Genomic DNA, 27741 nt, shown 5'->3' on the forward strand with positions numbered 1-27741 from the left:
ATATCAGTCTTTTAAGTATTTTGCAGAGATTTCATCAATGAGGTGTATGCCGTACTGGTCACAAAGCCATAAAACTGTCGATATCGCTTTGATCTTAAGAATGGCTATTGCAGTTACTGAACGAGAGCGCCGATGGCGTTAAAAGCATAGGTGCAAGATACAGGGAAGAATGGCGTCACGTGGTATAATGTAGTTCGATATCGTCATCCGCGAATTTCTCAAATCAATAATTTCAAACAATTACCGACTATTTAAATAGATAATCTTTCCATTTACATCAGTGTTTGAAACGCTAATGAAAAATAATTACCCAAGCCTTTCAAAATTTAAGCACGGACAGATCTGTATCGAACTATTCTTTTCACAAATGAAAATAGACGCTACCCTATTCGTCTGTGTCAAGATTTGTCGTAAAACTTGTGTTACGTTAGATGCAGACGTGAACAACAGATTGAGTTCTGAATACAGATTTCTGAATGCAGATTTTTATAGAAACTCCTCACAGCAGTTACTTCCCTTGCTTCGCCCGGTCAGTAACTTCTAGTATAAGGGAGGCCACTGCGTAGGAGATTGAGATTTATAGTGCAGGTAGAATTGTTTTACGAACGAAATTTGTTTTAGGTTGTAAGAAGATTTTTTGACATAAAACGGTCTTAGAAAAATTCACTAAAAACAGTGTCAGCAATATTCTTGGAAGAAAACGTTAGAAAAACGTTTCCAAAAAAAAATTGTAAGAATGACCATATACTAAATAAAATAGATATTTCGTCTGATTTTTGATCAGGTAAGGCTTCATAAAGGGCAACCGATCGATGTGGATTTTCGAAATGTGGTATATACCATAAGCACCTATTCAGATATTGAAATTCCAGCGGCCTGGCGAGGGACTGTTACATGTAAATGGCCTGTGAAAGCACTGCATCAGGATCTCAATATTTTCAATCATAAGTACATTTAAAAATTTATAATCAACACCTTCCTGGTTATACATGTATGTACTCTAAAAATAATACAAACTATATTTTTTAAGGAAAAATATTTCAACACATACATTAAAAAAAACAAAAACTAAATATTGTGTTTACCATGTTTGAATAATCTCCATACATCATGCTATTTCCCCACATCTGTCCAGTTGTCTGTGGGTTGCAAAGGGACACAGTAACACTTATATGCAGTATAGAAACGTTGTTACAACCAATAAATCATTGCATTTGAATCTTGTCATTTTTGTTCATGTCATTTACAATGCAGGCACCAGCAACCTTGTATACACTCTGATTCATCATTTCAATTTAAAGTCGTGCAATTTCCACACTATATTTTGTCCAAAATGCATTTCCTATTTTCTATTTCATTTTTTCCTCAAATTTACACTTATTATTATTATAATTTATTAAGAGGAAGTCCATTCTTCTCATTGCATTTTTCCCAAAGAAATATATTTTTGAAGTCTAAAGCATAAATAATAAATTCAACAACTTAAACTACAAAAATGTTTTTTCACAACCTCTACGAGATCATAACGATTAAATTAATTCCAGCAGCACAAAAGCCATAATAATTTCATTATGTGAAAAAATGTAAAAATTTACATCTTTAATGCATCACATTATTTAGTTCCCGAAGCAATTTTATTCATTTTACTGTCCCACACCTCTCAACCTAGCAGGTAATCAACAATCTCGTAATTAACATTACCTGCACTTTCACATAAATGTGTTCCTTGTACAGCGTTAAAGTTCATTATCTTACACTTGTGTTCTTATAATAATTCTATCCAGGCTTCTTAAGAAAATGAGCTTTTTATTTCATAGCATGCTGACAATATACATGTAGAACCCGTTCACATAAAAAACTGTATTATGATTCTGCAATTATTTAAACATATGTCGACATTTTTTGGCTAAAACATGCAATGGCATTTACCTAGTAGCTAAAATATATGACATCATTTAGTGGCTGAAACATAAATATGACATTAAGTAGAGGCTAAAACATATTACAGCATCTTAGACTGCTTGATTTTGATTTTGCCCTGTACTACTATGCTTAATGATGCTTCTCAACTAGAATACTCTCAGCTTTATAAGTAAAAACATTTTTATGCATTTTCTTCTTAAATTTGTTGTCCCAAATTACACATAAAATGACTCAATTAATTTCCAAATAAATATGTTTTTGTTTTATGCCACATTTTCATGCAAATTTTTCTTTAAAGTTTTCATAGTAACTTTTTTAATGAACCATGCTCATGATCTTTAAAACTTATTTAAATCCCATCAAAAACCAGATAACTTTAAGTTAGTTGTGCTTATTACTTTAAAGTCCAAATAGGTTTCCACAAGACCTTGAAACGACCACACAATACAACTTAATTTATGGTCTTTAAATCCTACCAATACAAAAAGTACACAGACCAGTTAATTAAATCCCTACACATACACACGCTACAAGTGTTATATATCAGTTAAGCTCGTAACAAAATATGAGTTCTACATAATCACTACAATCCAAAGATATTGTTCTTTAAAAGTCGCCATTCAATATTTCTATTATGTTTGATCTGCTGTATTTAAATAAAGATACAATATCGAGGCCTAAACAGGCAAACACACAAAAGCTTTTTAAGTAAGTAGTATTATAGCTGCTCTTTTTAAGATGAACGTTATATTCCAAGACACCAAATAGTAGCGATATATAAAAACTTCCGACTAGGGTTATTGGAAAATGAATATCGGCCAGCTAAGCAAATTTCACCCTATTTATCAGCAATTTTATTTATGCTTTACAGACTGCACATAGTGGCAATAGAATTGTGAATGTTTATATAGCTTGTTTACCATGAAATTGTATATGGATACATAAAAGTTGTTGAAAATGATTGTACAGTCCATGTACACATTTTTAAATAAAGTCTCCCTGAACACTTGAAATGGGTTAGACATAAGCAAAATATTCAGAAAAAAAACACTCACATTTGCAGGAGTAAATGCATATTTTTTTATCTTTAAACAGAGAAAGAGCTTACATGTAATAGTTTTTGTAAAAAAAAAATTGTCACAATTTTACATATAGTGCTGGCAAATACTTTGCGTTTTTTGTTGCATTTCGGTCAACAAACACTGGTTAGCCACTTAATTAATTAAAAACAGACTACCATTCACATGTTATGTAACATTTAACATCAATGAGACTCCTAAGGATTGTAGGCGGAGTTAGAAAAATCAATATTGACCACTCGCTGAGCAATGCTAGGCGTACAATAGCTTGCAGGCGGAGTTAACAGACTGCAGTGTTTTTTTTTCATTGAAAACCCGTTCGGGTATTGGCAGATGGCGTACATCCAGATTATCCAATTATCAAGGGACTTCCACAGTTTGTATTAAGTTTAATGGACATATGACTTCAGTTTTTAAGCGTATATACGCCTAGACGGTAGACGTCCATTAACAGAAGCGCGTACTCTTGTCAAAAATCTTCTTTTGCCAACTAAAGAGCCCAGAACTCCGGAACAATTCTTGCAGATTTTACTAACAGTATTATTATATTTTTTAAATGTGGGACTTATTTCAAAGTTTTTTTACCAGAACCGTCTCAATTAATAATTATAAAAGACAGTCATATACTTTGTTATTTATCATTTACAATTCACTTTTGCCTGCAAAACAAATATAAATAATATTAAATACATTAAACAAACAAAAATTATTCCCTTTACCAATGCAAGATTTAACATTTAAACCATCATCTTAGTTCTGCCTCTTACTGTATGACCACAAGACCACTGTGAACGAATTGTGATTGTTTTATTGTCTACAAAATCACTTCATTTTCACCTATACACAATAAATGTGGTGATAATCTCCTCTCTCCAAAGAACAGAAACAGTCTGAAGTATCCAACACATAAAAACTTCAACAAATATCATGAAGCAATGATAAATGCAAGGATTTATGGGTACATAGAACTCCATTGTGAAGATGTTCACAGTGAATGCTCTCCATCACAACCTCAAGAACGTTGTCAGTAAGTGAGGAGCCTCGCTCTGGTAAAATGGGCTTTAACCCTTTAAATCCAAACTGTTTGCAAAGGCCTTTAAAATTTCGTTCCAGCATTGAAAGGGTTAATGCATATGACATAATGTGTAAAGTGTTGTCCCAGATAAGCCTGTGCAGTCAGCCAGGGACAACACTTTCTGCTATAATGGATTTTTCATTTATAGAAAGCTTCTTCTCAACAAAAAGCCAGTCAAGGCGGAGAGTGTCATCCCTGATCAGCCTGTGCACATGCATGCAACTTATTCAATTTATCCATGGTAACCCCAAACCAGTGTAAAAGGGACTGCAGACTATCATCTTTACAGCATTCCTTGGTTATAAATACATTTTGTTATCTTATTTAGCAATGCAGGTGAGGAACTTTATTTACTTAACTTAACTTGCAGTTATTTTATTAAGTTAAGATTGTACTTATAATTCAAATTTTACACTTTGATATTATGTTATTTTATAAACATCTTACAAATTGTAAGCTAATAGCTCTGGGTCTTTTTTTAACTACTAATTACCAATGTAGTTTATATATTTATGATAATTTTTCATAAATTTTATTGATTTCTTAATGTATATATTTAACCCTATTCATTGGTTATTAATAACCTATGTTTGGCATTGTATACCAGCTGCGTCCCAACATGTCATTACAACACAAACCAATCAGAAAATTTAAGCACTGACACTATTGCAAACAAATTCAATATTATGAATTATTTGCAAGAAATAAGTAACTCAATAGAAAGTGGAAATGTAATAAAAGACTAAGATAAGTGCATACATTTCAAGAAAATATCAATTAATTAAGGCCATTAACTTCAAAAGCATATAAATAGCATATTAACGGGTGATGCTCCCCAAAGGCTTTTTTTGTCACAATATTGCACTATATATTCAGATAAAAGGAAACGTCTTTAGGGCACAGTAGTTGGGGGGACAAGAATTTTTTTATAGAAAATTTCAAAGGGCCATAACTCTGTAAAAAATCATCCGACCAGAACCCGCTGATAATATGCACATCTCCTCTTGGTAGTGAAGCTTCCCATAAAGTTTCATTGAATTCCGGTCATTAGTTGCTGAGAAATAGCCCGGACAAAAATTGTGCACGGATGGACAGACGCACACACGGACAGACGAAGCGGCGAATATATGCTCCCCCCAAAATAAATTTTGGGGGAGCATAAAAATGCCATACTTAATCAGTTTTAATTGATGAACATTGATATTAGGAGATAGATAAATTGCAAAAGAAAGTTACCAAGAAAGTACAACAAATGACTTGCGGGACAGGCTACCTTAAAGTAACCTTCTTTGGAAATTACTTGCCCTCCAGATTTTAACCTGGCATGTGCAAAGGGCATACATGCCAGACGTTCCGATCTTGGTGGGACAGTCCTGCTTTTGGGGTCCCGGTTTCCCGATGTGACACAATTTGTCCCGACATTCGTGAAAAACAACATACTTTCTATAAGTTCAAAATAAAATTTGCTATTCAAGCTCCGTCTGGCTTAAATTGCCATCGCTAATCCCTTTATTGCCCCTTGTTAACAAACCACATCTACTAGTCCAGTGATCCAGTGTTGTTTTTGACACCTTATCAGCGATCTATCGGCACATTATTGATTTTATCGGGCATTCACACCATGGTATTTTTATGATAGGGGTCACAATTGCTAGCAATAAATGCATCGTAGTGCATTAAAAGCAGTTTACTTTTGTATTTCAAGGCCCAAATCAAGTCCGAAGATACTATTATTACGCGATATTAGGTGTATTATAATGTAAGCAGATATTGATGTTTCACATAAATCTATTTTCGTTTTTGACTGATTTTCAGAAAATAATTTGTACATATTGCATCAATCTAAATTTAGAGTTAATAGATGATTGGTTGAATAAAAACAGTGCTCGATATGCGCACATCCTGTTGAACGATTACACATGCCTCCTTTCCAAATGGATTCATCCGCATAGTGCACATGTTTGTTTACTTCTGGAAAATGGAGAATGTCTGTGTTCATGCAATTCTTAAACACATATATCGTCAATATTTGCCAGAAATTATGAGGTTTTGTAAGTAATTTGCTGGTTACTGACTACAGTAAATGTGGCATGATTGATCGTTTTAGGTGTCCCGCTTTTTGGTCAAATGTCTCGACATTTTAATGGAATGTCCCGATTTGGACCCGAAAATTTCTGGCATGTATGGCTAGGGGGCGACCTCTTATGCTAAAACCTGATGAAACCGTCAATGAAAATAATTGTAATTGGCCACTGCTTAAGTAAATCTTTGATGTAACCTTTTTTGATAAGAATTGTAATTGCTATTCAAAGGAAAGGTGCTTACGTAATGAGTTACTGCTATTACCCCTGCCATACATGTACATGTATTTCTGAAAACAACTTCATAACATTCTGCTACTCAGTCATAAATTTATTGAAAACCTGAGAAATCATGAATTCCTATTTAAAAAGATTCCTCAACAACTTCTAGAAGTTCGCATGTTAATAACCAGTGCAACATTAATGGTCCTATTTCAATTGCATTAACAGTTGTATTAAACCATAAAAAACATACTTGTTTTTTGGTGTTGTTAACATCTTAAAAGAAACCTAGCATAATTAGTTTAACTTAACTCAATGATACAATTTAGCAGTTTTAAGTAAACTCCATCTGAATCAAGTTATTCATATACAATTTAGAAAACAAGCGATGTGTTTGTGAAACGCTGTCCCCATATATATGACCTTTGACCTTGAAGGATGACCTTGACCTTTTACACTCAAAATGTGCTGCTCCATGAGATACATGTACACATGCATGCCAAATATCAAGTTGCTAGCTTCAATATTGCAAAGTGTACATTAAATGAGCGATTTTGACCCATATATTTGACCTTTGACCTTGAAGGATGACCTTGACCGTTCACCACTCAAAATGTGCAGCTCCATGAGATACACATGCATGCCAAATATGAAGTTGCTATCTTCAATATTGCAAAAGTTATGGCAAATAATAAAGTTGGGGCAAACAAACAAACCAACAGACAGCGCAAAAAAATATGTCCCCCACTATAGTGGTGGGGGACATAAAAATTTGCCAAATTGGGCAAAGTACAGGTACCAGTCCAAATGGGAAAATTAGGGTAAAAAAAAACTGAAATTGGGGGAAATTCGCGTCATGAAGTCTTCAGATTGTGACATTGGTTTATTGGATTTGTTGCTAACAAATACTTAACAATTGATAACTAAGTGTTGTCAAGTTGTCAATATTTTTCAACTTAGGCTCAAGCCATAAAGCTGTATAGGGAAATCGACTAAATGTTGCATTTAATTCACTTAAAACAATACATTCATTTTTTTTGAAAACCTTTAATTGGGAACTTTTTCGGACAGCAATTGGGAAATTTTGGGTTTTTACCACATTTGCTGTTTTCCGGTATTTTATAAAGAAGGAAAACAATTGCTGGATGTACCTTCAACAGGTACATGTACCTGAAACTACATGTATACTATTATCAGAACATATACCTGTATTTTATGCTATATATGTTAGAGATCCTTAACTTCCCATGGTATCCACCAAAAAAGACCATCCAAGATAAGATAGATAGCAACTAGATCTCCAGGTATGAGACTGAACAGTAAAAGAACAGGTGTGGTGCAGAGATACCTGCATGATTGAGAATGCAGTGTCAAGCGTTCCCATGTATGTATGCAACCTGTACACTGAAGCCAGAATGGCTTATCATCATACTAACTAGGAAGATGCATGATTCATTTTGCCTTTTAACCGACAAAATATGTTTACAGAGCTGTTATAAGCCTCTGGGTCAGGTGATGTGTCATTTGTACAAGCCTCCCACAACAAAGATGTGTACATATGAAAGGACAAAATGGCTAGAAGGAAAGCTGGATACAATATAAACCATGACAGAGTATTTTGCACATGTTGAATTGTAGAGCTATAAGGGTTGCCACAAGGGTGTTTGTATACTAACTTATTAAGTTATTATAAAACTCTGTTGCGCAATTATATTTGTTTCGTAACAATACATCTTTAGTCCTCATTATTTATATAACCATCAATGGCAGTAAAGGCTTTTTATAAGTATTGAGCTTTTTTCATAATTGTACAATATTCATTTACATATTTCTGCCTGATGTGAGCATGTAATGATGACTGATAACAATTATGTTAGTGAAGTCTGTAAGATTTTGAGAGCTTTTTACAATTTAAGAAGATTTTTTATCATGGGAGACACTTTGCCATGAGTGTCGATTTTAACCATTTGGAAACATGTATGGCTTTCTGATTTATTGTTTCAAGCCATTCAAATTTAAAATAGTTTTTCATTCATTTGTCAATCACCGAGATTTTGTGAGGGTTGTTTGTTTCTTTTGATAATCTTCATTTTCTTCCGTATGTATCCATTTCCGAAAAAATCAGCAAATAACCAAAATTTTTTCAAAGAACAGTTTTGATTGAAAGATTAGGAAACAACAGCAAATGACTTGGCTACTTACAAAAATGCTTCTAGTGCAATATGAAGGTAATTCTGCCAGTTAATATGCAGAGAGCTTTAAAACACGAATCTGCCTTACTGCACGTCCCATTTTTATTATTTTACACAAACCTCAGCAATGACCCCTCAGTAATTCATTTTGAAATCTACATCAATGAGTCTCTGGGACTCACATATTTTTAAACAATAGGTCCAAACTGAAAACAATGGGTCCCAGATTGCCTCTTTGTAAATTCGTTACAAATAATCTACTTAACATGATACACCTTAGCCAGGGGCTCTTTTAAATTATGCAATTTTACAGCTAAAAACAGAAATATAGTTATAGCAAGTGAAATCTTTATTTGTTTTACTTTTAATATTAAACAGTGAAACATACAACATCTTAAACAGAGAACTTTTAACATCTTTAACAATTTGGACTGACTAGACTTTTAATAAATTGGATGACCAGTGTTTATAATTTTTTGGTCAAAATTAGCCCTTTCAAACAGTGTGACAAAATACAATTTCTCCTTTGGTCAAAAGGTTAACAACTTCAATACAGATTTAGTGTAACAACACTCATACTGTATTTAAGGTGTATAGCCTTCTCGCTTGGTTTTTTCTCCAAACAGAGAAAGCTTTTTCCACAAATTCATTCAGGGCAAAATTGCACAACTTCACACTCATGCGTTTGCCTTCTTTCCCTACAGTTAACCTGTTTCTGAATTTGGTCAAGACCTTATTCTGTATAGAAAAACGTCTCTCACATCCTGCAGTATAAATAGCAGATGTCTGTGTTGTCATATGTACTTACATTCTACTTAACATAGGGCGGAATACTGTACGACCTGTATCACTATTATGTATGTATCGTATACAAATAAAAGATGCTATTTATTTCAGAAATTGCAAATTTTAATTGTCACTAAAGAAACACCAACACTGATCAATCAATCCAGAAAGGTACAATAACATCGCTTTACTAAATAAATAATAAGTGTCTGCGCTCACAACAGACGAACGCAAACTGTGTTTTCCGCCGTTTATTCTTCATATTTAAACCACATAGTTTACATCGAGGCTGTGTTATCGATAAATATCTACACAGCGAGTTTAAATTGTTCAGGATCAATTTCAAAAAGCTTTTTTGGTTGCATTTTCTTTGTTTACCATCCGGGACAGCAAATTAATCGCCCAACGAACGCCGTAACTGATTGGATAATTGATATATTTCAACCAATCAAAATACGCGTACTCCATTCCCAATCCCAATGTAGTAATGTGACTTCCGTTCTACTTTTCAAAACGGTGATGACATGTGTTTTGCTTATATCCACGAATCATACTCGGTATCATGTACAACTTTGACGATGTTGAAAACCAGAGTTTTTAAACAATGCGTCCCGAAAACGCACATGTTTGAGAATGATGCGTCCCCAGAAAAAAACGTGCGTCTGGCACGCGGGACGCACGGCAAAATGAATCGCTGACCCCTGCAAATTGGGATCTAGGTAAGGCGTTCTAGCCTTCAAATATGGGAAAGAATTTAGCCTGAAAGCCAAATTTGGGGAAGACTTACATGGTGTAAATTGATACAACAAATGATATATCCGTGGGTAAGTTTCAATGTGGCCTTTATAGGTGATATTGCACCATTTCAAAAACATTTTCTTCAGGTATCTAGCCTATATTAAGCTTAAGAAACTTCAGCGAACAATTTATAAAGTATTGACAGACCTGTACGCTGAAACAAAACCCATATCGAAAGTCAACCAGAGTCGTAACATATTTATGTCACGCTATCAATCAAAGACAGTTAATTTTCTTGGTCCGTGGATATATTTCTAAATGCATTGGCGAATGATTATAAATTACTGCATTGGGGCATATTTTAAGGTTCAAATGTTTTAAATGCATCTTACAATAGAATGAAAATAACTCTCATCAGCCTGAAATTCACAATTTTTACGCCATTGTCGCTTTGTCACGTGACGAGTTTTCATTGGGATACTTTCGGATTTACCACGACATTTTGCTGATATTGTAAACATGAATTTGTTTTCTGAAATCTATTATTTGTGATTAACAACTTACGTCTAGTGGATTAAAAGACTGATTTCAAAGTGAATCAGGTTATTTTAAATAATTTTTATTTTGAGTTTGTATTTACACTAAAATTTGTTTATAAAACAAGCAAGAATAATGTAAAATACGGGATCACGTCATTCTGAATGTGAAAACACTTGAGCATGTGGTATGTTACTAAAAATAGCAATAACGTCATATGACTGTGAAATCTCGGGAGATTCTCATTAAAAAAATTCGTCTCATCGCTGTTTTTCTCGATATGTTAGAGCAGAAAAGATTAATTTCAAATGTTTAGGATAGCATTTTGTTAAAGAATATATCAGTTAAATGTGAAAAATGTCAATCTTTCCGATCAAGTGGTTGATTTAGGCCAATAACTGCATTCAAAAGCTGTTTTGGACCGGTCTTTGTCAACTGTAAACTTTTCGGGAATTTTTGATTGACTAACCTAATGGGGTTGGTCCATAACTTTAAAGTCGCGCCAGTCAAAAATCATAAAAAGCGATATTTAAAGTTATGGTAGCCAGAACTAGCCTATATTCTGCTACTGATATAGAATACAAAAAGCCCTCTCAATTTGTTAACCTCATAACTTGATGAGAGGAAGGAAAATGTCCATCCCCCACCTTACTTGGGCTCAATGGGTCAATGTCGACCTGAAATGGCCCACAAGTCACCAAGGGGTGACTAGAAGCCGACTCTTGAGTCTTGTCACCCTAAGGTGACTTCAAGACGACACTCGTCACCCTCGAAATCAGAATCAAGTCACCATCAGCAACAATTTTACTTTTCAAAAAAAAATTCATGATTTGGTCGGTCAGATGCTAGAGAATTTGTGTCAAAATACAACAAAAACGAAAGTAGGGCCTAATGTCTAAAAAACCTAAATTGCATGCAATAAATATATTCAAAAGCCACAATAGCCTATATGAGATACCCGGATGTGTTGCCGTTTGATAAAAAAATACACTGGTGACTAGAAGCCGATTCATGTCATCCTGGGGTGACATGAAGCTGATTCTAGTCACCCGGGGGTGACTCGCGTTGGCTTGAAGTCAGCCCAGGGTGACATGAAGCAGCTTCTAGTCATCCCCGGGTGACTTGTGGGCCATTTCAGGTCGACAATGAGCCTTACTAGCGTAACCAAAAGTCTTCATCCTTGTACAGATCTTTTACTGTTCATAAACTATTTTTTAAGCAATCATAAGCTAAAAAGAAAAAAAGTTAGCTCAAAGGCAGAGAAATCAAATCTCTACCATTAACTTTTTAGAGAGACTCCTGACACTGTGTGTATTTGCAGTGATTAATCTAGGTCCGCGTCCTGCGTCTCTGACGCATCAAAATCGGAAAAAACGCACCGTAGCGAAGTATGAGCGTCCTCGAGGACGCATACAAATCCGTGTTTGTATTTCTCACGAATGCATATATTTTACGACGCCGTATGTATCACGCTGTTAAAATTCTACAAGACACATTTTCATTGGCTTACAGAGCCGCATATGCTAAAAATAACCAATCAGTGTATTCGTTCTAAATTTGCTTCGTCGAGATTAATTTTAAAGAGCCCGGATGATAATATTCGTTCGGCTGCATTAAGAACAAATGCCACCAAAGAAAGTGTTAAAGCTTGACACAAAGCAGCAAACTCTTGTTAATTTTTGGCGGCCCGATACTGGCGGACATGATGACTCGCTCGATTTATCCGCGAGTGTTAACGAAGAGAAGGAACAACCAAGCGCAAGCGTCCGAGATGTAAGCCAGCCAAAGAAACGTGAGTTTTTGACCAAATGGCTTTCAATGTACTCTTGGCTTAGATTTGTTGAAAGAACAGACACGCATGACAACTTTATGTATTGTTCTATTTGCGACGAGAACAACGCTAAAAATAGCATGGTTCAACAAATGCACAATAGAAACTACCAGAATACAACTTTGGTACGACATGCAGGTCACCCAGACCATGTAAATGCTGTACGTGTTGTACCCCAAATGAAACAAAGCCTGGCTGTAGCTTTGCAAAAGGGCTCATCTGATAAAGATAAAGCTATTGAAGCCATGTTCAAGACACTTGAATGGATGATCAAGGAGGATTTGCCTTTGTCAAAATTCCAATCTCTTGTTCAGTTGCTTCATGATTTCAATGTAAAGGACTTAGAAATTTTAACCAAAAATAAAATTAACTACCAGTCACCAGAATCAGTCTATGATTTTCTAGATTGCTTGGCAGAAGATGCTTGGAATAAAGTTACAGATACATTGAAGAAATCGGAATTTGTAACAGTGTTGACTGATGAAACTTTCATTTTTTCTTCAGCCCCCAGGGAAAACACGCAAGAACTCATGAATAAAGTTTGGGACTCATTGAATTTCTATGGGACTCATTGTTTTCAAATATGTGAGTCCTGGGACTCATTGAAGCAAACTTCTAGATTAATCACTGTATTTGCAACACCTGCATTACATTATACCTGAGAATATAATTGGGTATCAAGACTAAACCATTGCTCTGCAGTATGAGCCCCATGGAAACCTAGGAAACCTTGACAGTGAACGATAGCCAACACTGGTAAATGTAGAAAGAAAGTGACATAGCCTTGATCATTATATGTCATTATCAGTAACAATACTAATGTGCGCAGCATGGAACCTTAAATTAAGTGGACAGATGATGTGTGATATGGGTCCACATCTTCATTCTAACAAAACATGTAAACGTTTAATAATTATAAACAGAAAGTAAAACTACAACTGACAAATAATTACTTTTTAATGATCTAAGCGATACAAAAATTTTACCTGTATGTTTGCACAGATATTGCGATTTGTTTTATAATATCCCAAGCATATCCGTTATTTACATAAAATATATACCTTATGCACGAAGTATTTTACTATATACAGGCATGTCTATTCGTTAAATATAAGTATTAACAGTGCAAATACCTAGAAACGATGCAAAATCACGTCAGGACTTGATACGGCAGCCATTTTGAAAATTAGTTCTGGCAAAGAAACCCAAAAAAGTTGGCGAACAACCCAAAAGTTTCCATTGCCAAAACTTTATCTGGCTCAAATACAATTCCGCAAATTACGATAAGCACACACCGGTAAAACGAAGCTTACCATGTATAGAATAAAGAATCAAGTTTTCGTAAAATCCGAAGAAGTGAATTCGAAACTTCTTTCACATACCATGGTCATTTTACGGAGATTTTCTAAATCATCACATTGTGGTGTCGATATTATTCTGTAAATACAATAAAGATAAGTCCTCCTTCTGCAATATGAGATATGAGTTTATAGATCAATTATATAATTATAATGAAAATTATTTAGTTTTCGGTGACCTTTACACTAACAGCACTTTGTTAATGGCGTAGTGTTTTCAACTTGGGCAATTTGTTGTTGTCGGACTCCATATTTGGAGCATAGGTAGCATCCTCTAAATATTGACCAATCAAAATGGGAATTTCCTCAACGGCGTGAGTTGCCTCCCATGTAAGAGGATCTACGTGGGGAATTCGTATTTTACAATAAAACGTTAAATTACAAATGCAATCTCTATCCTTTGAAACCAAAACCCAAAAGCTACAATAAACGGAAAAAATATTAAAGGTAAAATGACGTGCATTCAAATTGAATACAACGGGCCTGACTATTATAATAAGGATATTCAAATTGCTTTCTCTTTTCGATCCTTATTAAATGACCATGGAATTCCCACACGTCATCCAATCAGAGGATTTCCTTACATGTATCGTATTCCACCGATTTTTGGGTAACACTTTTTTACAGGTAGATGTACGCCTATCTAATGATGCCATATAAGGATAAAACATGAAAACATTTGATTGACATATGAGTATCGCTATAGGTGGCTTAAATCAATAAGGCGTGATCATTTCATTCACAATCATTAATTATCACAACTGCCGCAATTGACGCTATCAAAAAGTCAGAATATAGAAGATTTTGCCTGTATCTACGACAGTTCAGTGTAACCTAACTCTCAAATGTGTACATATTTATAGATCTTATTAAATTGTGCTGTGATAATGTCCAACGATTTCAAGGCATAAGCCCATGAAGCCAGTCTTTCCGCGCAGTAACACATGTTACAACCGATATCGTTAAATAGCTATATTGCCTACTTTTGACTTGTGTGGGGATGTAGCTCAGTGGTAGAGCGCTCGCTTTGCATGTGATAGGCCCGGGGTTCAATCCCCCGCATCTCCAAATTTTTTTTCGCTTAAATTTTAAAAACAAATAAAATAAATCAAATAAAGCTCAATATAAACTTCAAGCGGTAATTCAACATAGATAATGAATGGCATAATCAGCTTTTTAAAATAACACACTTTTTACAATAACCAATAGCGACAGTTCAGATTATAGTACATTTTACGAAGAGCCATGAATCTCCCATGATTACTAGTATTAAATTATATATTTATATACCTTTTATAACACATTTATTTCATAAACTTTCGTTAATTTCAAAGAGGCATGTATTTTAAGGCATTGGCTGGTGTATTATATTTTAAATATCGTTATTTTCACATGTTATTTCGCATGTTATCGTAAGGGGATGTAGCTCAGTGGTAGAGCGCTCGCATCGCAAGTGAGAGGCCCCGGGTTCAATCCCCGGCATCTCCAAGTTTTATACCATTTTCTACCACCACTTAAATAAACCCCCCCCCCCCCTAAAAAAAACAACAACAGCATATACTAATAATTAGCAACATGGACACCTTTTCAATAACGATCATCATTTCAGTCACAATAAACGTTTCAACAAAAGATTCTACGTAAATATACAATTCATTGGCATGTTTCTCATTCACATGTATAATCATATATTTATTGAACTTTTATAATGTGGCTGTTCCATATTTGGTCATTTGTAAGTTACATCAATGGTAAGGGATGGTAGGAAAACGCACGGGTCTATTTTATTTCAAACTCTTTATATAAACATGGTACACCTGGACAGCACGGGCGGGGATGTAGCTCAGTGGTAGAGCGCTCGCTTTGCATGTGATAGGCCCGGGGTTCAATCCCCCGCATCTCCAATTCTTTTAGCGCCCAATAAGCGATTATGTAACATTCGACATTTCATGACCGTTTCGAATATTCAACACAAACTTACACATATTTCACGTTTAATGAAGTTAACACATGTTTAAGCGCTTTTACTCCATAGTTTAATCGACACAAATAAGGCTATTTAACACATGGACCCGTATCGCGAATTAGAGGCTCCGTGTTCAACCGTCATATTGGTTTTACTCTTTTTCTGCACATTCTTGACCGACCCTGCCCGACCCCTCAAACAATAAATAAATAATCTAATATATAAAGACATTTAGAATAAAAAACACCAGACTGGTGCTAAATAAAACAATATATTGACATCATGTGCTGTAATTCCATATTGCTCATGTGGAATTACCTTGAACACAAATAAACAATATCGACAACTTAAGATTATAGTAGATTTTCAGTAGATCCACGACAATTATTGCCATTTATCTCACAAAATTATATAATTTTATATTTGTAGATCTTTTATCATGTCATTATTCAATATGACTTTGTTAATTAGCCATTGTCGTGCATTTTAAGGAATTGACCGGTCTATTTTATTTCGAACGTCCATGGATGGATATATTGACATGTTACATCAGCTGCAATTACAATGGGATGTATGTAGCTAAGTGAGAGAGCGCGCTCGCATTGAGAGTGAGAGGCCCCGGGGATGTATGTAGCTAAGTGAGAGAGAGCGCTCGCATCGAGAGTGAGAGGCCCCAAGTTATGGGATGTATGTAGCTAAGTGAGAGAGAGCGCTCGCATCCAGAGTGAGAGGCCCCAGGTTATGGGATGTATGTAGCTAAGTGAAAGAACGCGCTCGCATCGAGAGTGAGAGGCCCCAGGTTATGGGATGTATGTAGCTAAGTGAGAGAGAGCGCTCGCATCGAGAGTGAGAAGCCCCAGGTTATGGGATGTATGTAGCTAAGTGAGAGAGAGCGCTCGCATCGAGAGTGAGAGGCCCCAGGTTATGGGATGTATGTAGCTAAGTGAGAGAGAGCGCTCGCATCGAGAGTGAGAGGCCCCAGGGATGTATGTAGCTAAGTGAGAGAGAGCGCTCGCATCGAGAGTGAGAGGCCCCAGGTTATGGGATGTATGTAGCTAAGTGAGAGAGAGCGCTCGCATCGAGAGTGAGAGGCCCCAGGTTCAATCCCTGCATCTCCAATATTTTTTTGTAATATTTTATGCATTCATATATACGTACCCAGCCCAACCCCAACCCCACATCAGCCCCCATCCCCCAAACTTAGTGAAAACAGGCGTGTACCTGTAGCAACATCGACACAAGTTATATGACAATAAACTGAGACGTGTTCAGTAATTCAAAAGTTCTTGCAGGGAACGTGTAATTTATTAACCTTCTCAATCATTATCCGCAATTTACACTATTCGTAGATCTACAATCCATAGCCATGTATCTCACACAATTGTATAATAGATTACTATATTTAATTATTATTGCATTTTTGTAAAAACCTTGTTCTACGGTTGTTAATTTGTAAGTTGTATTGCCTATTTGACTTACCGGTCTATTTTATTTCTAACGTCGTTATACAGACAGGTTAGAGACGAATTGTTTCGATCTATATGAAAGTGAGGGGATGTAGCTCAGTGGTAGAGCGCTCGCTTTGCATGTGATAGGCCCGGGGTTCAATCCCCCGCATCTCCAAAGTTTTTTCGTGTTTGTTTTTGCTCAAAGCGGATATTCAACATTCCACATTTGATGACATAAGCATCGTCCAAACATTATACAAACCTAATAAACATATGTTCAAAATAAACGATTCGACATCTGCAGATTACAGTAGATTCTTCGTTTGTTTCAAGACAATTATTGCCATATATGTATAATTTTTTGATACTGCCAATATTTCATATAAATTCGTAAATGTTTCAATTATTTTAAGGAATTGAAAGGTTTGTTTTATTTCCAACGTTGTTATAATTACGTGTAACATCGATAATAACTGTGTGTGTGTGTGTGTGGGGGGGGGGGGGGGGCATATCTCGGTAGAGTAATCGCATCGCAAGTGAGAGGTTCAATACTCGGCATATCTATTTTCTGCCATCATATATATATACCAACCCCAACACCCACACTCCAACATACCAAAGCAAACTTAGTAAATACAGACGTTCATCACGGGTAACATTGATACATCTATTAAGACAATGAACTGACGCGTGCTCTGAAATTTCTAATTGTTTACCAGGTATGTGCACAAATACATTGGTTAACACCTTCAAAATCATCACTACAACAACCATGAGCGCTTTTTAAAACTTAAGATTATACGTAGATCTACAATTCATTATGTATGTTTTGAACTTATATAATGATCTTGTTTTATGTTTGTTTATTTGTAAGTTATTTGGAATTAAAGAAATTGACCGGTCTATTTTATTTATAACGTCGTTATACAGACATGTTACAGCCGATATCGTACTGTTAATATGTTTCAACATCTGCACCTCTGAGGGGATGTAGCTCAGTGGTAGAGCGCTCGCTTTGCATGTGATAGGCCCGGGGTTCAATCCCCCGCATCTCCAAAGGTTTTTTCCTCAATAAGCCAAACGCGGTTATTCAACATTCGACATTTATCTCACAACATGATATAATTATATATTTGTAGATATTTGTAGATATTTTATCACGTTTTGGTAAATGGACAAATTAAAAAAAATGTTTCAGATTCGCAAATGTTCGTTCTAATTATGATTTGTGAGTAAACAGTAATACAAAACATTTACCATGCTCTAAAGTATCCATAATATGCATCTTTTGACGATTTAAAAACCTGAAAATTATAAAGCGTTGCAACGCGAAACGATAAAATAATTTGGAGAGTTCTGTTATTGTCGTTATATTTTGTGATGCTACGAGAATTGCTTATATAAAGTTTAAAATACATCCTTCTGTGAATGAGCACGGATGCCGAGTGGTCTAAGTGTTAGATCTTTACTCCATGGGTCAGTGGTTCGATCCCAGTTGAGGGTTACTTTTATTATTTCTTTAATTGTATTCTTGTTTTTTTTTACTGGAGCTTTTTAGATCCAATGTTTATATTTATCAATATAAAGCATGTAATGACAAATTTCAATATCTGCCAAAATCTTTGAAATGGCCCCTTTAATGGCATAAGCAGCTTTCAAATATTATACACACAAAATACACATATAAAAAATACACATAAACGATATCGACAACTTCAGATTATAGTAGATTCTACATTGTTTCAAGACAATTATTGCCATGTAAATCACACATTTATATATGTATGATTCTTTGATACTGTTAATTTTTTATCATTCGAAATTCAATGCGTTTTACTGTGTTAATTTATCCATTAATACTCATATTTAAGTTCTTATGAAGCCAACTGTGTTCAACTTGTAAAACTGTGAGATTTGACTGTAAGTATATGAGTTTGAATAACGCTATCCCCAAGTTTCGGGTAGAGAATATTAAGTTAATAATGGTATGTCCTTAAGCAGTAAAAAGGTAATCAGTAAGGTAGCACAGAGGTGGAGCTCTCGCATGTGAGGCGCACGGCGTCTCCATATTGTTTGTAGCTCTTTTTAATCGCATTAATCCCCGATCGAGTGTTTAAATTAAGTAAATTCTGTACATGTCTATACGTCATCGTACGAGACCACTTAAAAGAAGATTGGATAATTCGGGAATGGACAGCAATACTGTACCCATCTCCAATCCAATGTTGTATGAGTGATATCCCTTGAAATGTTCAAGTGGCGTACACAAACAACAAAAAGACTCGCTCTGGGAAAACGGGGCTTAATTCATGTGTGTAAAATGTCGTCCGAGAATAGCCCATACATGCGATTTTTCGTTTAAAGGAAGTCTCCTCTTCGCGACAATCTAGTTTATGCGGAAAGTGTCGTCCATGCGCGGACTGCACAGGGCAATATGGGTTGACACTTTACGCGCATTCATTAAAACCCGTTTTCCCGAAGCGTTGCTCAAGTTCAACGTATGTTTATGTCAGGTCATTGTTAACAATATACTTTAGGAGACGAGATCCGAAAAAAACAAGACGGGCATATGTTCTGTAAATTACTCAAAAGTGTTCACACACCACGCGTTAAAGGGGCCTTTTCACGTTTTGGTGAATTGACAAAATTGAAAAAATTTGTTTCATATTCGCAAATTTTCGTTTTAGTTATGATATTTGTGAGGAAACCGTAATACTCAACATTTACCATGCTGTAAAATAGCCTTTATATGCATCTTTTGACGATTTAAAAACCTGAAAATTATAAAGCGTTGCAACGCGAAACGATTGAATAATTTGGAGAGTTCTGTTGTTGTCGTTATATTTTGTGAAAATACGATGATTGCTTATATGAAGTATATCAAAGCGCTGAAGACACTGAAGTTGTTCGCTGTTGTCGTCCTTGTTTTGCTTGTGCGCATTGCACAGGCTAATCAGTGTGCACAGGCTAATCTTATTTGACGTGCATTAAGCCCCGTTTTCCCTGAAAGCAGCCAATATGTACAGATTTCAATTATAAACACTAGACTGGCCAATGTCGTCTTACAATTTGGTATATACACTCACTGCTAGAGCAGAATCATTTGTCGTCTGCTGCAGACAGGCAGCGGTAATCGTCCATAGCAGAGTGAGTTGCGGTTCTTACCGTAGCTAAGGCTTCTAAGCACATACTGATTTGCAAAATATGCTCTGTAAATTTAGTCGGCCGCTAACGCGACCAACTAAAAATACGTCGTTCATATTAAAAGGAAGGATGGCCGAGTGGTCTTATGCACAGACATTTTACTCCAGGACTCCAGGGGTCAGGGGTTCGAGTCCTGCTTAGGGTTACCTTCTTTTTTTTAAAATTTTATTCTTGATTTTTTACTGGAGCTTTTTAGATCCAATGTTTACATTTATCAATAGAAAGCATTTAATGACAAACTTCAGAACATGCCGAAATCTGTGAAAAGGCCCCTTTAAAATCTAGATAATAGTTATCGTATATATGAAAGTCTTAATTGGCACATTTTACTTGCAGTGTATATCTATTCCGCTGGAAATCTACACGAGGTTCCTTTGAAGGACCATTTACATTCTAAGTTAAGTTACTTAGGGCATTATTTGAGGTTTTGCATAGAAAATCTTGAGTTAATATTGACACAATGTCCACTTTTTTATTGCTGCGCGCTCTTCCCCATTAAGAGAGCGAATAAAGTGAAAAATAAAATCCCATTTACTTCTGATGTTTGCGAAAACTATGATCTTTGGTAAATTATTATCCAACAATTCACAAAATTGCGATCGGAAAGGCGCAAAGAAGCTAGTGTTAATCGAAACAAATTTCAGATCGCAAAATCTCTCCCCGCATAATAAAACCTTACGTTTGCAGTACACTACTCAATAGTGCAGCTCATTCGCTAATTTATCTTTCAAACTGCCTTCAAGTCTTTTCGCAGCACCGATAAGCCCGTCAGGCTTTGACAAAGTGATTCAATTATTTACCCTGATTTATGTACACGATATGCACGGGTAAATTGGGATTTATGGTCGCACGAGAGATTTGGTCCGTGACCCGTGCCACTGTTCTCGTTTGTGCAATTAAGTAAATTGGTTGTCATTTATCAGAAATTAAGATAAAACCAAGATGAGAACGCGATTTATGAGACGTGGTGCTTAACAAATTTACATCACCTTTGTATCCATTCGTATCTATTAGAAAGAAAACAAAAACAGTTTTCAAACAGTACGCGAGATGAGTTTGGAGTTTAAAGTACACAACAATATCACATATACATTCATTTCCTTACGATGCATTTGATTGGTATAATGCATATAGTGTATAAATTATGTTAGTGCAGTATTGATTCATAACTTAATTTAACCCATTTATGCCTAGTGGACTCTCCCATCCTTCTTAATTGGATCAATTTATTTCCAAAATTATGGATGTCTAGTATATTTATTTCTATATTTAGAATACTTCTTACAGAAATTCCTTTAAGAAAACAGCGCAGACCCAGATGAGACACCGCATAATGCGGCGTCTCATCTGGGTCTACGCTGTTTGCCAAGGCTTTTTTTCTAGACGCTAGGCATGAATGGGTTAAATTTCATCGCAAAGATAGCATTTTATTACTACAGGCGAGTTCCGACTTCTCGCATGCGTTAACAGTTCTTTGTTTTCCCTAACACGACACACGCATTTTTTTTATTTTGTCGTTCCTAAACGTTCTCAATATGGTATTTCGGGTTGTTTTTGACCAATTTTGATTATTTAAAGATTTATTCACTAAACTGTAAATTAACAATAATACAAAAATTAAAACAACGACATAAATTTACAAAGAGAATTGAAAGATTCCCACATGCCATTGCACAATCCTACAAAAGAACGGAATTGTAAAAAAAAAACAACGATTTGTTTAGCCGACCTACCTGCTCTTACTGTTTTTCGGCGATGTTAGGGGACACATAAGGCCTTTCCTGTTTGGCAAAATCACTACAATAATATGCTCACGTCTGTTTGGTCGACTAAATATTGTTATTAATGTCTGCGTTCATATTTGTTGTATTTTTGATTTTGTAATATTTGCCATATTAATGTTGATAATACATTGAAAACTATAAATACACAAATAAATAAATAAATAACAAATTTAATAAATTATTTATTTCTTTATATATTTATTAATTCATTGTGAAATATATATGTTAAGATAATAAATGCGCTAACCACATTTATTTATACAGTGGTAGTTCAGCATTTGGTGTACATGTATTGTTTAAATTGGTGAAAATGTCAAAACACTATTGAATGTTATCAAGTAAAAACAAATCACATGCAATACGCGATGTTTGGAAAACATCTTCACTCGTTAAAAACTAGAAATTGGTGCAGCTTGGTTAAGAAATAATACACGTACATAGTTACGAACATAAAATTATTATAGTGGGCGAATATGATTACAATTAATAGAGAATTTTTTTTTGTATTTTGTTGTATTTGGAGATATTCATGTATGGGCTCGTAGCAGAATTTTGGAAAAATACGAAAAAACTAAATGTTGATGTTATTATAGTGCGTATGAAATTTGTATTCTTATTTACCGCATAAATCATGTACGATAAATCATTGTTGCTAAATTAGCTTTGAACAAATATATAACATAGAAACAAATGACAACACAAGTTGAAAACCATATTTTGTATTGTTTAACCGAGTGCTGAAGTAAAATGGCCACGGAAATATATTTTAGCCTCGCTCATGGCAAACCCGGCTTAATACACGTGCGGAAAATGCCGTCCCAGATTAGCCTGTTCAGGCCGCAATGGGTTATCAGGGACGACACTTTTCACCTTTATGGTATTTTTCGTTTAAAGGAATTCTCTTCTTATCGAAAATCCACTTTAGGCGGAAAGTGTCGTCCCTGATTAGCCTGTGCGGACTGCACAGGCAGCTCTGAGACGGCATTAAATGCACATGCGTATGCCCCGTGTTTACAGAACGCTGCTTAGTTTACAAGTTTTGCTCAAGTTAGATCCATTCTTTTCTTTTTGTTTCCAGTCATGCTCATCACAGTTTTTTTAGCCAGTTAACCAGACGGTTTTACTTCGGATGTTATCAAAGAGACGCACTGATGAGATCCGACAAGCGAACTGTTTCATGTTGGCTGAATAAACTTATATTCCCACGCTATTATGAAAATAGATAGTTATAATATTTACATATAACATAATCCAATTATTCTCAGCTATGTTTTACTTGAGGCATTTTCATTGAGATTTCATCAGCTCATGGGGAAAGTTCACGTATGGTACATATAGGCTGAACGAAGGTATAGTATATATGTTGGATTTCAAAACGATATATTCCGATAGAATAATATACATGTCGTAAAACAGCATAACGGATTAATTTTAAATGTAACGTGAATTCTGTCAATCATTTATTCGTTTATCGATTCATTTATTCAATACTTTACTTGGTGATACATATTATTTATACTTATCCGTCTTAAAATAAATATTTCATAAACAAATAATAATCTTAAAACGCACGATGCATATACATATTGAACGCCTAATTGAAACGCGCCGATCGTTTGATTTGAAAACTGTTAAAACAATACGGAGTCCGTTTAGACATATTGAATGTCAACGGTCTCCCTTTTAGAATAGCACACAACAATCAACGCTATAAACAATTATATACGCGTCAATTTACATCAACATGCGACAGTTGAACACTTAAATGCCGTGCGAACGTTCAATTCGAACATGATTACATTAAAAATGATTTGAACACTATTTTATATAGTAAGACCATTTTAAGTAATAAGAAGCGAGAACACAAACAAAACAACAGAAACTACAACCGATATGAGAACTGAATGTACATGTATTAAATATCGCAAGATTGTCATTGCATGCTTGCATCAACAGTTATTTAACCTCACTGAGTTATAGATAAAATAGTTTTTACGAACTTCATAAAGACAAGGAAGAAAATGAGAATGATAAAACTACTAAAAAATAAAAACACAGCAGAAGTGACGAAACTGAGCACAGCATAATACAATATAGTTTCTCATTTTAATTGTACATATAAACATCAGAACATGTTTAAAAAAACAACGTAATTTTTGTGAAACCGGCAGTTACCAGCGTTGGCAAAATTATGTTCGCTATTCTGAATAATGTTTGATCACGATAAAATGTGTGAGCCGCGTTCTGTGAATACTGTTTTTAATGTATTAGAGTAAAGTGTCGGCGTTAGCGGCCTGTTCAGTCCGCACAGGCTTATCGGGGATGGCACTTTCCGGATTGACTGAATTTTCGTTTAGAAAACGTTCCCATTTAAACGAAAAATTCAATTAAAGTGTCGTCCCTGGTTAGCCTGTGTTGAGTGCACAGTTTAATATTGGAGGCGATCGTTGTTGAGTTCGTACGCCTCAGAATCGTTGTTTAATATCCGACTGACTACCAAACATATTATTTTTTATGTATATTTGATAATTTTCAGACCATCATGCCAAAGTGGGGAGCGTGATCGTTTTTGAAGGGGTTATCAGTGCGCTGTTTTTCTAAATTATTCAGTTGACGATAACATCTCCCGACAATATGTGAACAATTTTTTAAATTAAAATCACATGATATAGTCGCCTGATAGCCAAGTGAGTTAAATATAAGGATAGTGTGATCATGCAATTATGCTCACGAAATTAAGTAATAAAAACCGTAAATTTTAAACACTAAATAAATGTGAAAAGCAAACAAGTAGTCATCAACTGCGAATAAAAATAGTCTAGAATTTATGCCTAGCGTAAAAAAGGCCTTGGCAAACAGCGTAGACCCAGATGAGACGCCGCATGATGCAGCGTCTCATCAGGGTCTGCGCTGTTTGCTTAAATATATTTCTGTAAGAAATATTCTTAATATAGAAATAAATATACTAGACATCCCTAATTTTGGAAATAAATTGATCCAATTTAGAAGAATGGGAGAGTCCACTAGGCATAAATGGGTTAAAATCCTGCAAACTAGATGCGCCCCTAACCCTTGTCACGATCACATCTACAGCGCATATATATATTTTTTAATGTTTGGGAAAAATACAGATCGCTTGTAGGATGTTTACATTTTGACGAATTCCTTCGGGGTCAAGGATTACTCCTGGTGAAACAACTTAGTGAGATTATGATAATTAAACAACATTCTTAAATACTTACGTTTTGACTCTTAATACCAAATATATACTATAGCCGAGGATTAGAATACACTAGTACACGTTTTTGTTTAAAAAAATCGAATATTTTTTTCTAAAAGCTTCACGTTAAATAAATGTGATAAAATTATATAAGGCAAAACACTTCGCGTTATTTCACAGACGCATTTTGAGGTCGATTCGTAATGTATCAAATCATCAACTTAAACGCGAAACCGCCAATTGTCTATTTCCCGTTACAGTCAGTGCAAAGGGGTTAGAAGGCGAAATAGCATCGCAGAACAAAACCACATTCGTTCACTCATTAGCGATATTTCTGGCCTCATTCTAAAGGTCTGTGAAAGTGTAATCCCTTAACATCTCTGCACAGGCGTCTCTGGATACAGCGCTCAGCACAGGTGGTTGTCTAGACCATGCACATTTACATAAGATCATCTCAGGTGGGAATGAAACAGCATGTTTTGGATTATGAGGGAACGAACAGCCATTGTCATAAAGACGCGCGCGGTTAAATGCAAGCAAAGGCTGGCACCTAGTCACGCCCACCACCATATATGTGTTCGCCAAAAGAATGCCGTGGCTAGATACTTGTCGCGAAAACAAACTCCGGCGATACTCATGGTATTGGTGTACAAAATCGTAGCACGTTTCACATTATTTGGATTGGATAATATGCTTCTGCAATCTATAAATGGGGTATATGTATCCCCGCACTGTAAACAACAAAATAAATATGCTGGCATGCGCGCCTAGAATTGGCTGTGGAAGTGCATTTTATGGCACAGTTAACACCAACAACTATTTATCATATAATAACAATGTAACAGTTCACTCCAAAAGGTTTATATTATAAAACAACACAACATAATTCTATTTTAATTAACAACATCATAAGACATACCGCGATTCAATTCGTTCCTATTAATAGAGTCGTATTCTGGAAACAGTGGTAGATTGCCGTAAGGCCAACATGCGACGAGTCTACAAGAAGAAGGCCCATGGTTAATCAGCGAGCGTGAGTTATGCTTACAGATGCATTCTCTGTCAAGTCGTTTAAACAGGAAGAAAGGGGATATGTTTATTGCGGATGAGATGCAACAGACGGCACTATTCACCAGTGACATGCCACATTCCACGCATTCTAAAAGCGACCTTGTCACATAGATAAAGTTATTATATGTGCATATTTTTTATACAATTTTAAATTAATAATACTGTTTACATATATGACTTCCGAACAAATTGGTAAATTGACCACTTAATGCTCATCAGATATAATGCTATTTGTCTTTGGTTATACTTCTATTGGTCTTTCTTGTGTATATACAAAATGAAAATAAAGCATTGTTCAACAGTATTTTAATCTATTGCTGAAGCAGAATCTTCTCAAATTCATGGCAAAATATTCCAATCAATATATACGTTTTCGCAATATTGGGCAAAAACACATAAATAATATAATACTTAAAGTCAGCTTTTGTAATGCTGATTATTGACAATGCCGATTGAGACTTTTTCGTTCCTGCTTTATAAAGGAACACAACAACTGCAAAAATATGTACACAATCATCCTAGATCAGGAGATATATTGTACAACTAGTATTACGAGGATAACGAAATAGATATAAAGGCTGAAAATCCCAAACTTTTGGATTTCGAAAGCAAGGTCCATCAGTAGTGGTTCTGGAAACTTAGAGTGTTTTGCCCTCATACTTTAAAATTTTACCTCATGAAAGGTAACTCGTTTCAGTTACTTTAATACATAAACGATCAACACTGACACTTCTGCAACAGAAGAAATATAAATCAGTGTCGTAGGCATTTGTGTATCCGAGTTCCAATAAAACACATCACGGTGATGACACACGCATACTTGTAAAGACCTTGGCATTACGGCAAAGTCATAAACGCATGATATACAATGTACAAATAATGTACATGCACGTATAGAACATGTTGGAGATATGGTCAACCAATCATAACCGGTTATCACCACAATAAAGATCTATATGGCTGTTGATATGAACCGTTATTTATCCAAATGGAGGCGTCGAGTAGAACTGACACCACCTATTAACACCGAAAGTGGAAAACTTTATACTTCATTCAAAGTATTATGCAATACCTCCAAATTACTCCAAACACAATGATAGATTGCAAGGACCGTATTGCATTTACTACTACCTTCTTCTACTACTACTACTACTACTACTACTACTACTCTACTACTACGACTACTACACTACTACTACTACTACTACTACTACTACTACTACTAC

At 35.3% G+C, this 27741-nt stretch overlaps 1 protein-coding gene and 5 non-coding genes across 13 annotated transcripts in view; 5 read left to right on the forward strand and 1 right to left on the reverse strand.

Annotated features, from left to right (window-relative positions):
* LOC127861438 (nuclear factor 1 A-type-like) overlaps positions 1 to 14056 on the reverse strand; it is a 94664-nt gene extending 80608 nt beyond the window's left edge. For 6 of the 8 annotated variants that reach the window (XM_052399915.1, XM_052399916.1, XM_052399914.1 and 3 more), the window contains exon 1: positions 13847 to 14056. In XM_052399915.1, coding sequence (XP_052255875.1) covers positions 13847 to 13855 — 9 coding nt within the window. In that variant the 5' untranslated portion in view covers positions 13856 to 14056. Of the gene's footprint in view, positions 1 to 13597; positions 13681 to 13777 lie in introns of those variants that run through there. The other 2 variants (XM_052399913.1, XM_052399917.1) reach the window with 2 other exon arrangements.
* A 762-nt stretch (positions 14057 to 14818) lies between these two features.
* On the forward strand, positions 14819 to 14890 carry Trnaa-ugc (transfer RNA alanine (anticodon UGC)). The gene has a single exon. It is a non-coding gene; the product is annotated as a tRNA-Ala (tRNA).
* A 348-nt stretch (positions 14891 to 15238) lies between these two features.
* On the forward strand, positions 15239 to 15310 carry Trnaa-cgc (transfer RNA alanine (anticodon CGC)). The gene has a single exon. It is a non-coding gene; the product is annotated as a tRNA-Ala (tRNA).
* Positions 15311 to 15654: 344 nt separating this feature from the next.
* On the forward strand, positions 15655 to 15726 carry Trnaa-ugc (transfer RNA alanine (anticodon UGC)). Its single transcript has one exon. It is a non-coding gene; the product is annotated as a tRNA-Ala (tRNA).
* A 1613-nt stretch (positions 15727 to 17339) lies between these two features.
* Positions 17340 to 17411, forward strand: Trnaa-ugc (transfer RNA alanine (anticodon UGC)). Its single transcript has one exon. It is a non-coding gene; the product is annotated as a tRNA-Ala (tRNA).
* An 809-nt stretch (positions 17412 to 18220) lies between these two features.
* Trnaa-ugc (transfer RNA alanine (anticodon UGC)) lies at positions 18221 to 18292 on the forward strand. The gene has a single exon. It is a non-coding gene; the product is annotated as a tRNA-Ala (tRNA).
* The last annotated feature ends 9449 nt before the right edge of the window (positions 18293 to 27741 follow it).

The sequence above is a fragment of the Dreissena polymorpha genome, chromosome 16 (assembly GCF_020536995.1).
Source record: "Dreissena polymorpha isolate Duluth1 chromosome 16, UMN_Dpol_1.0, whole genome shotgun sequence".
Lineage (NCBI taxonomy): Eukaryota > Metazoa > Mollusca > Bivalvia > Myida > Dreissenidae > Dreissena > Dreissena polymorpha.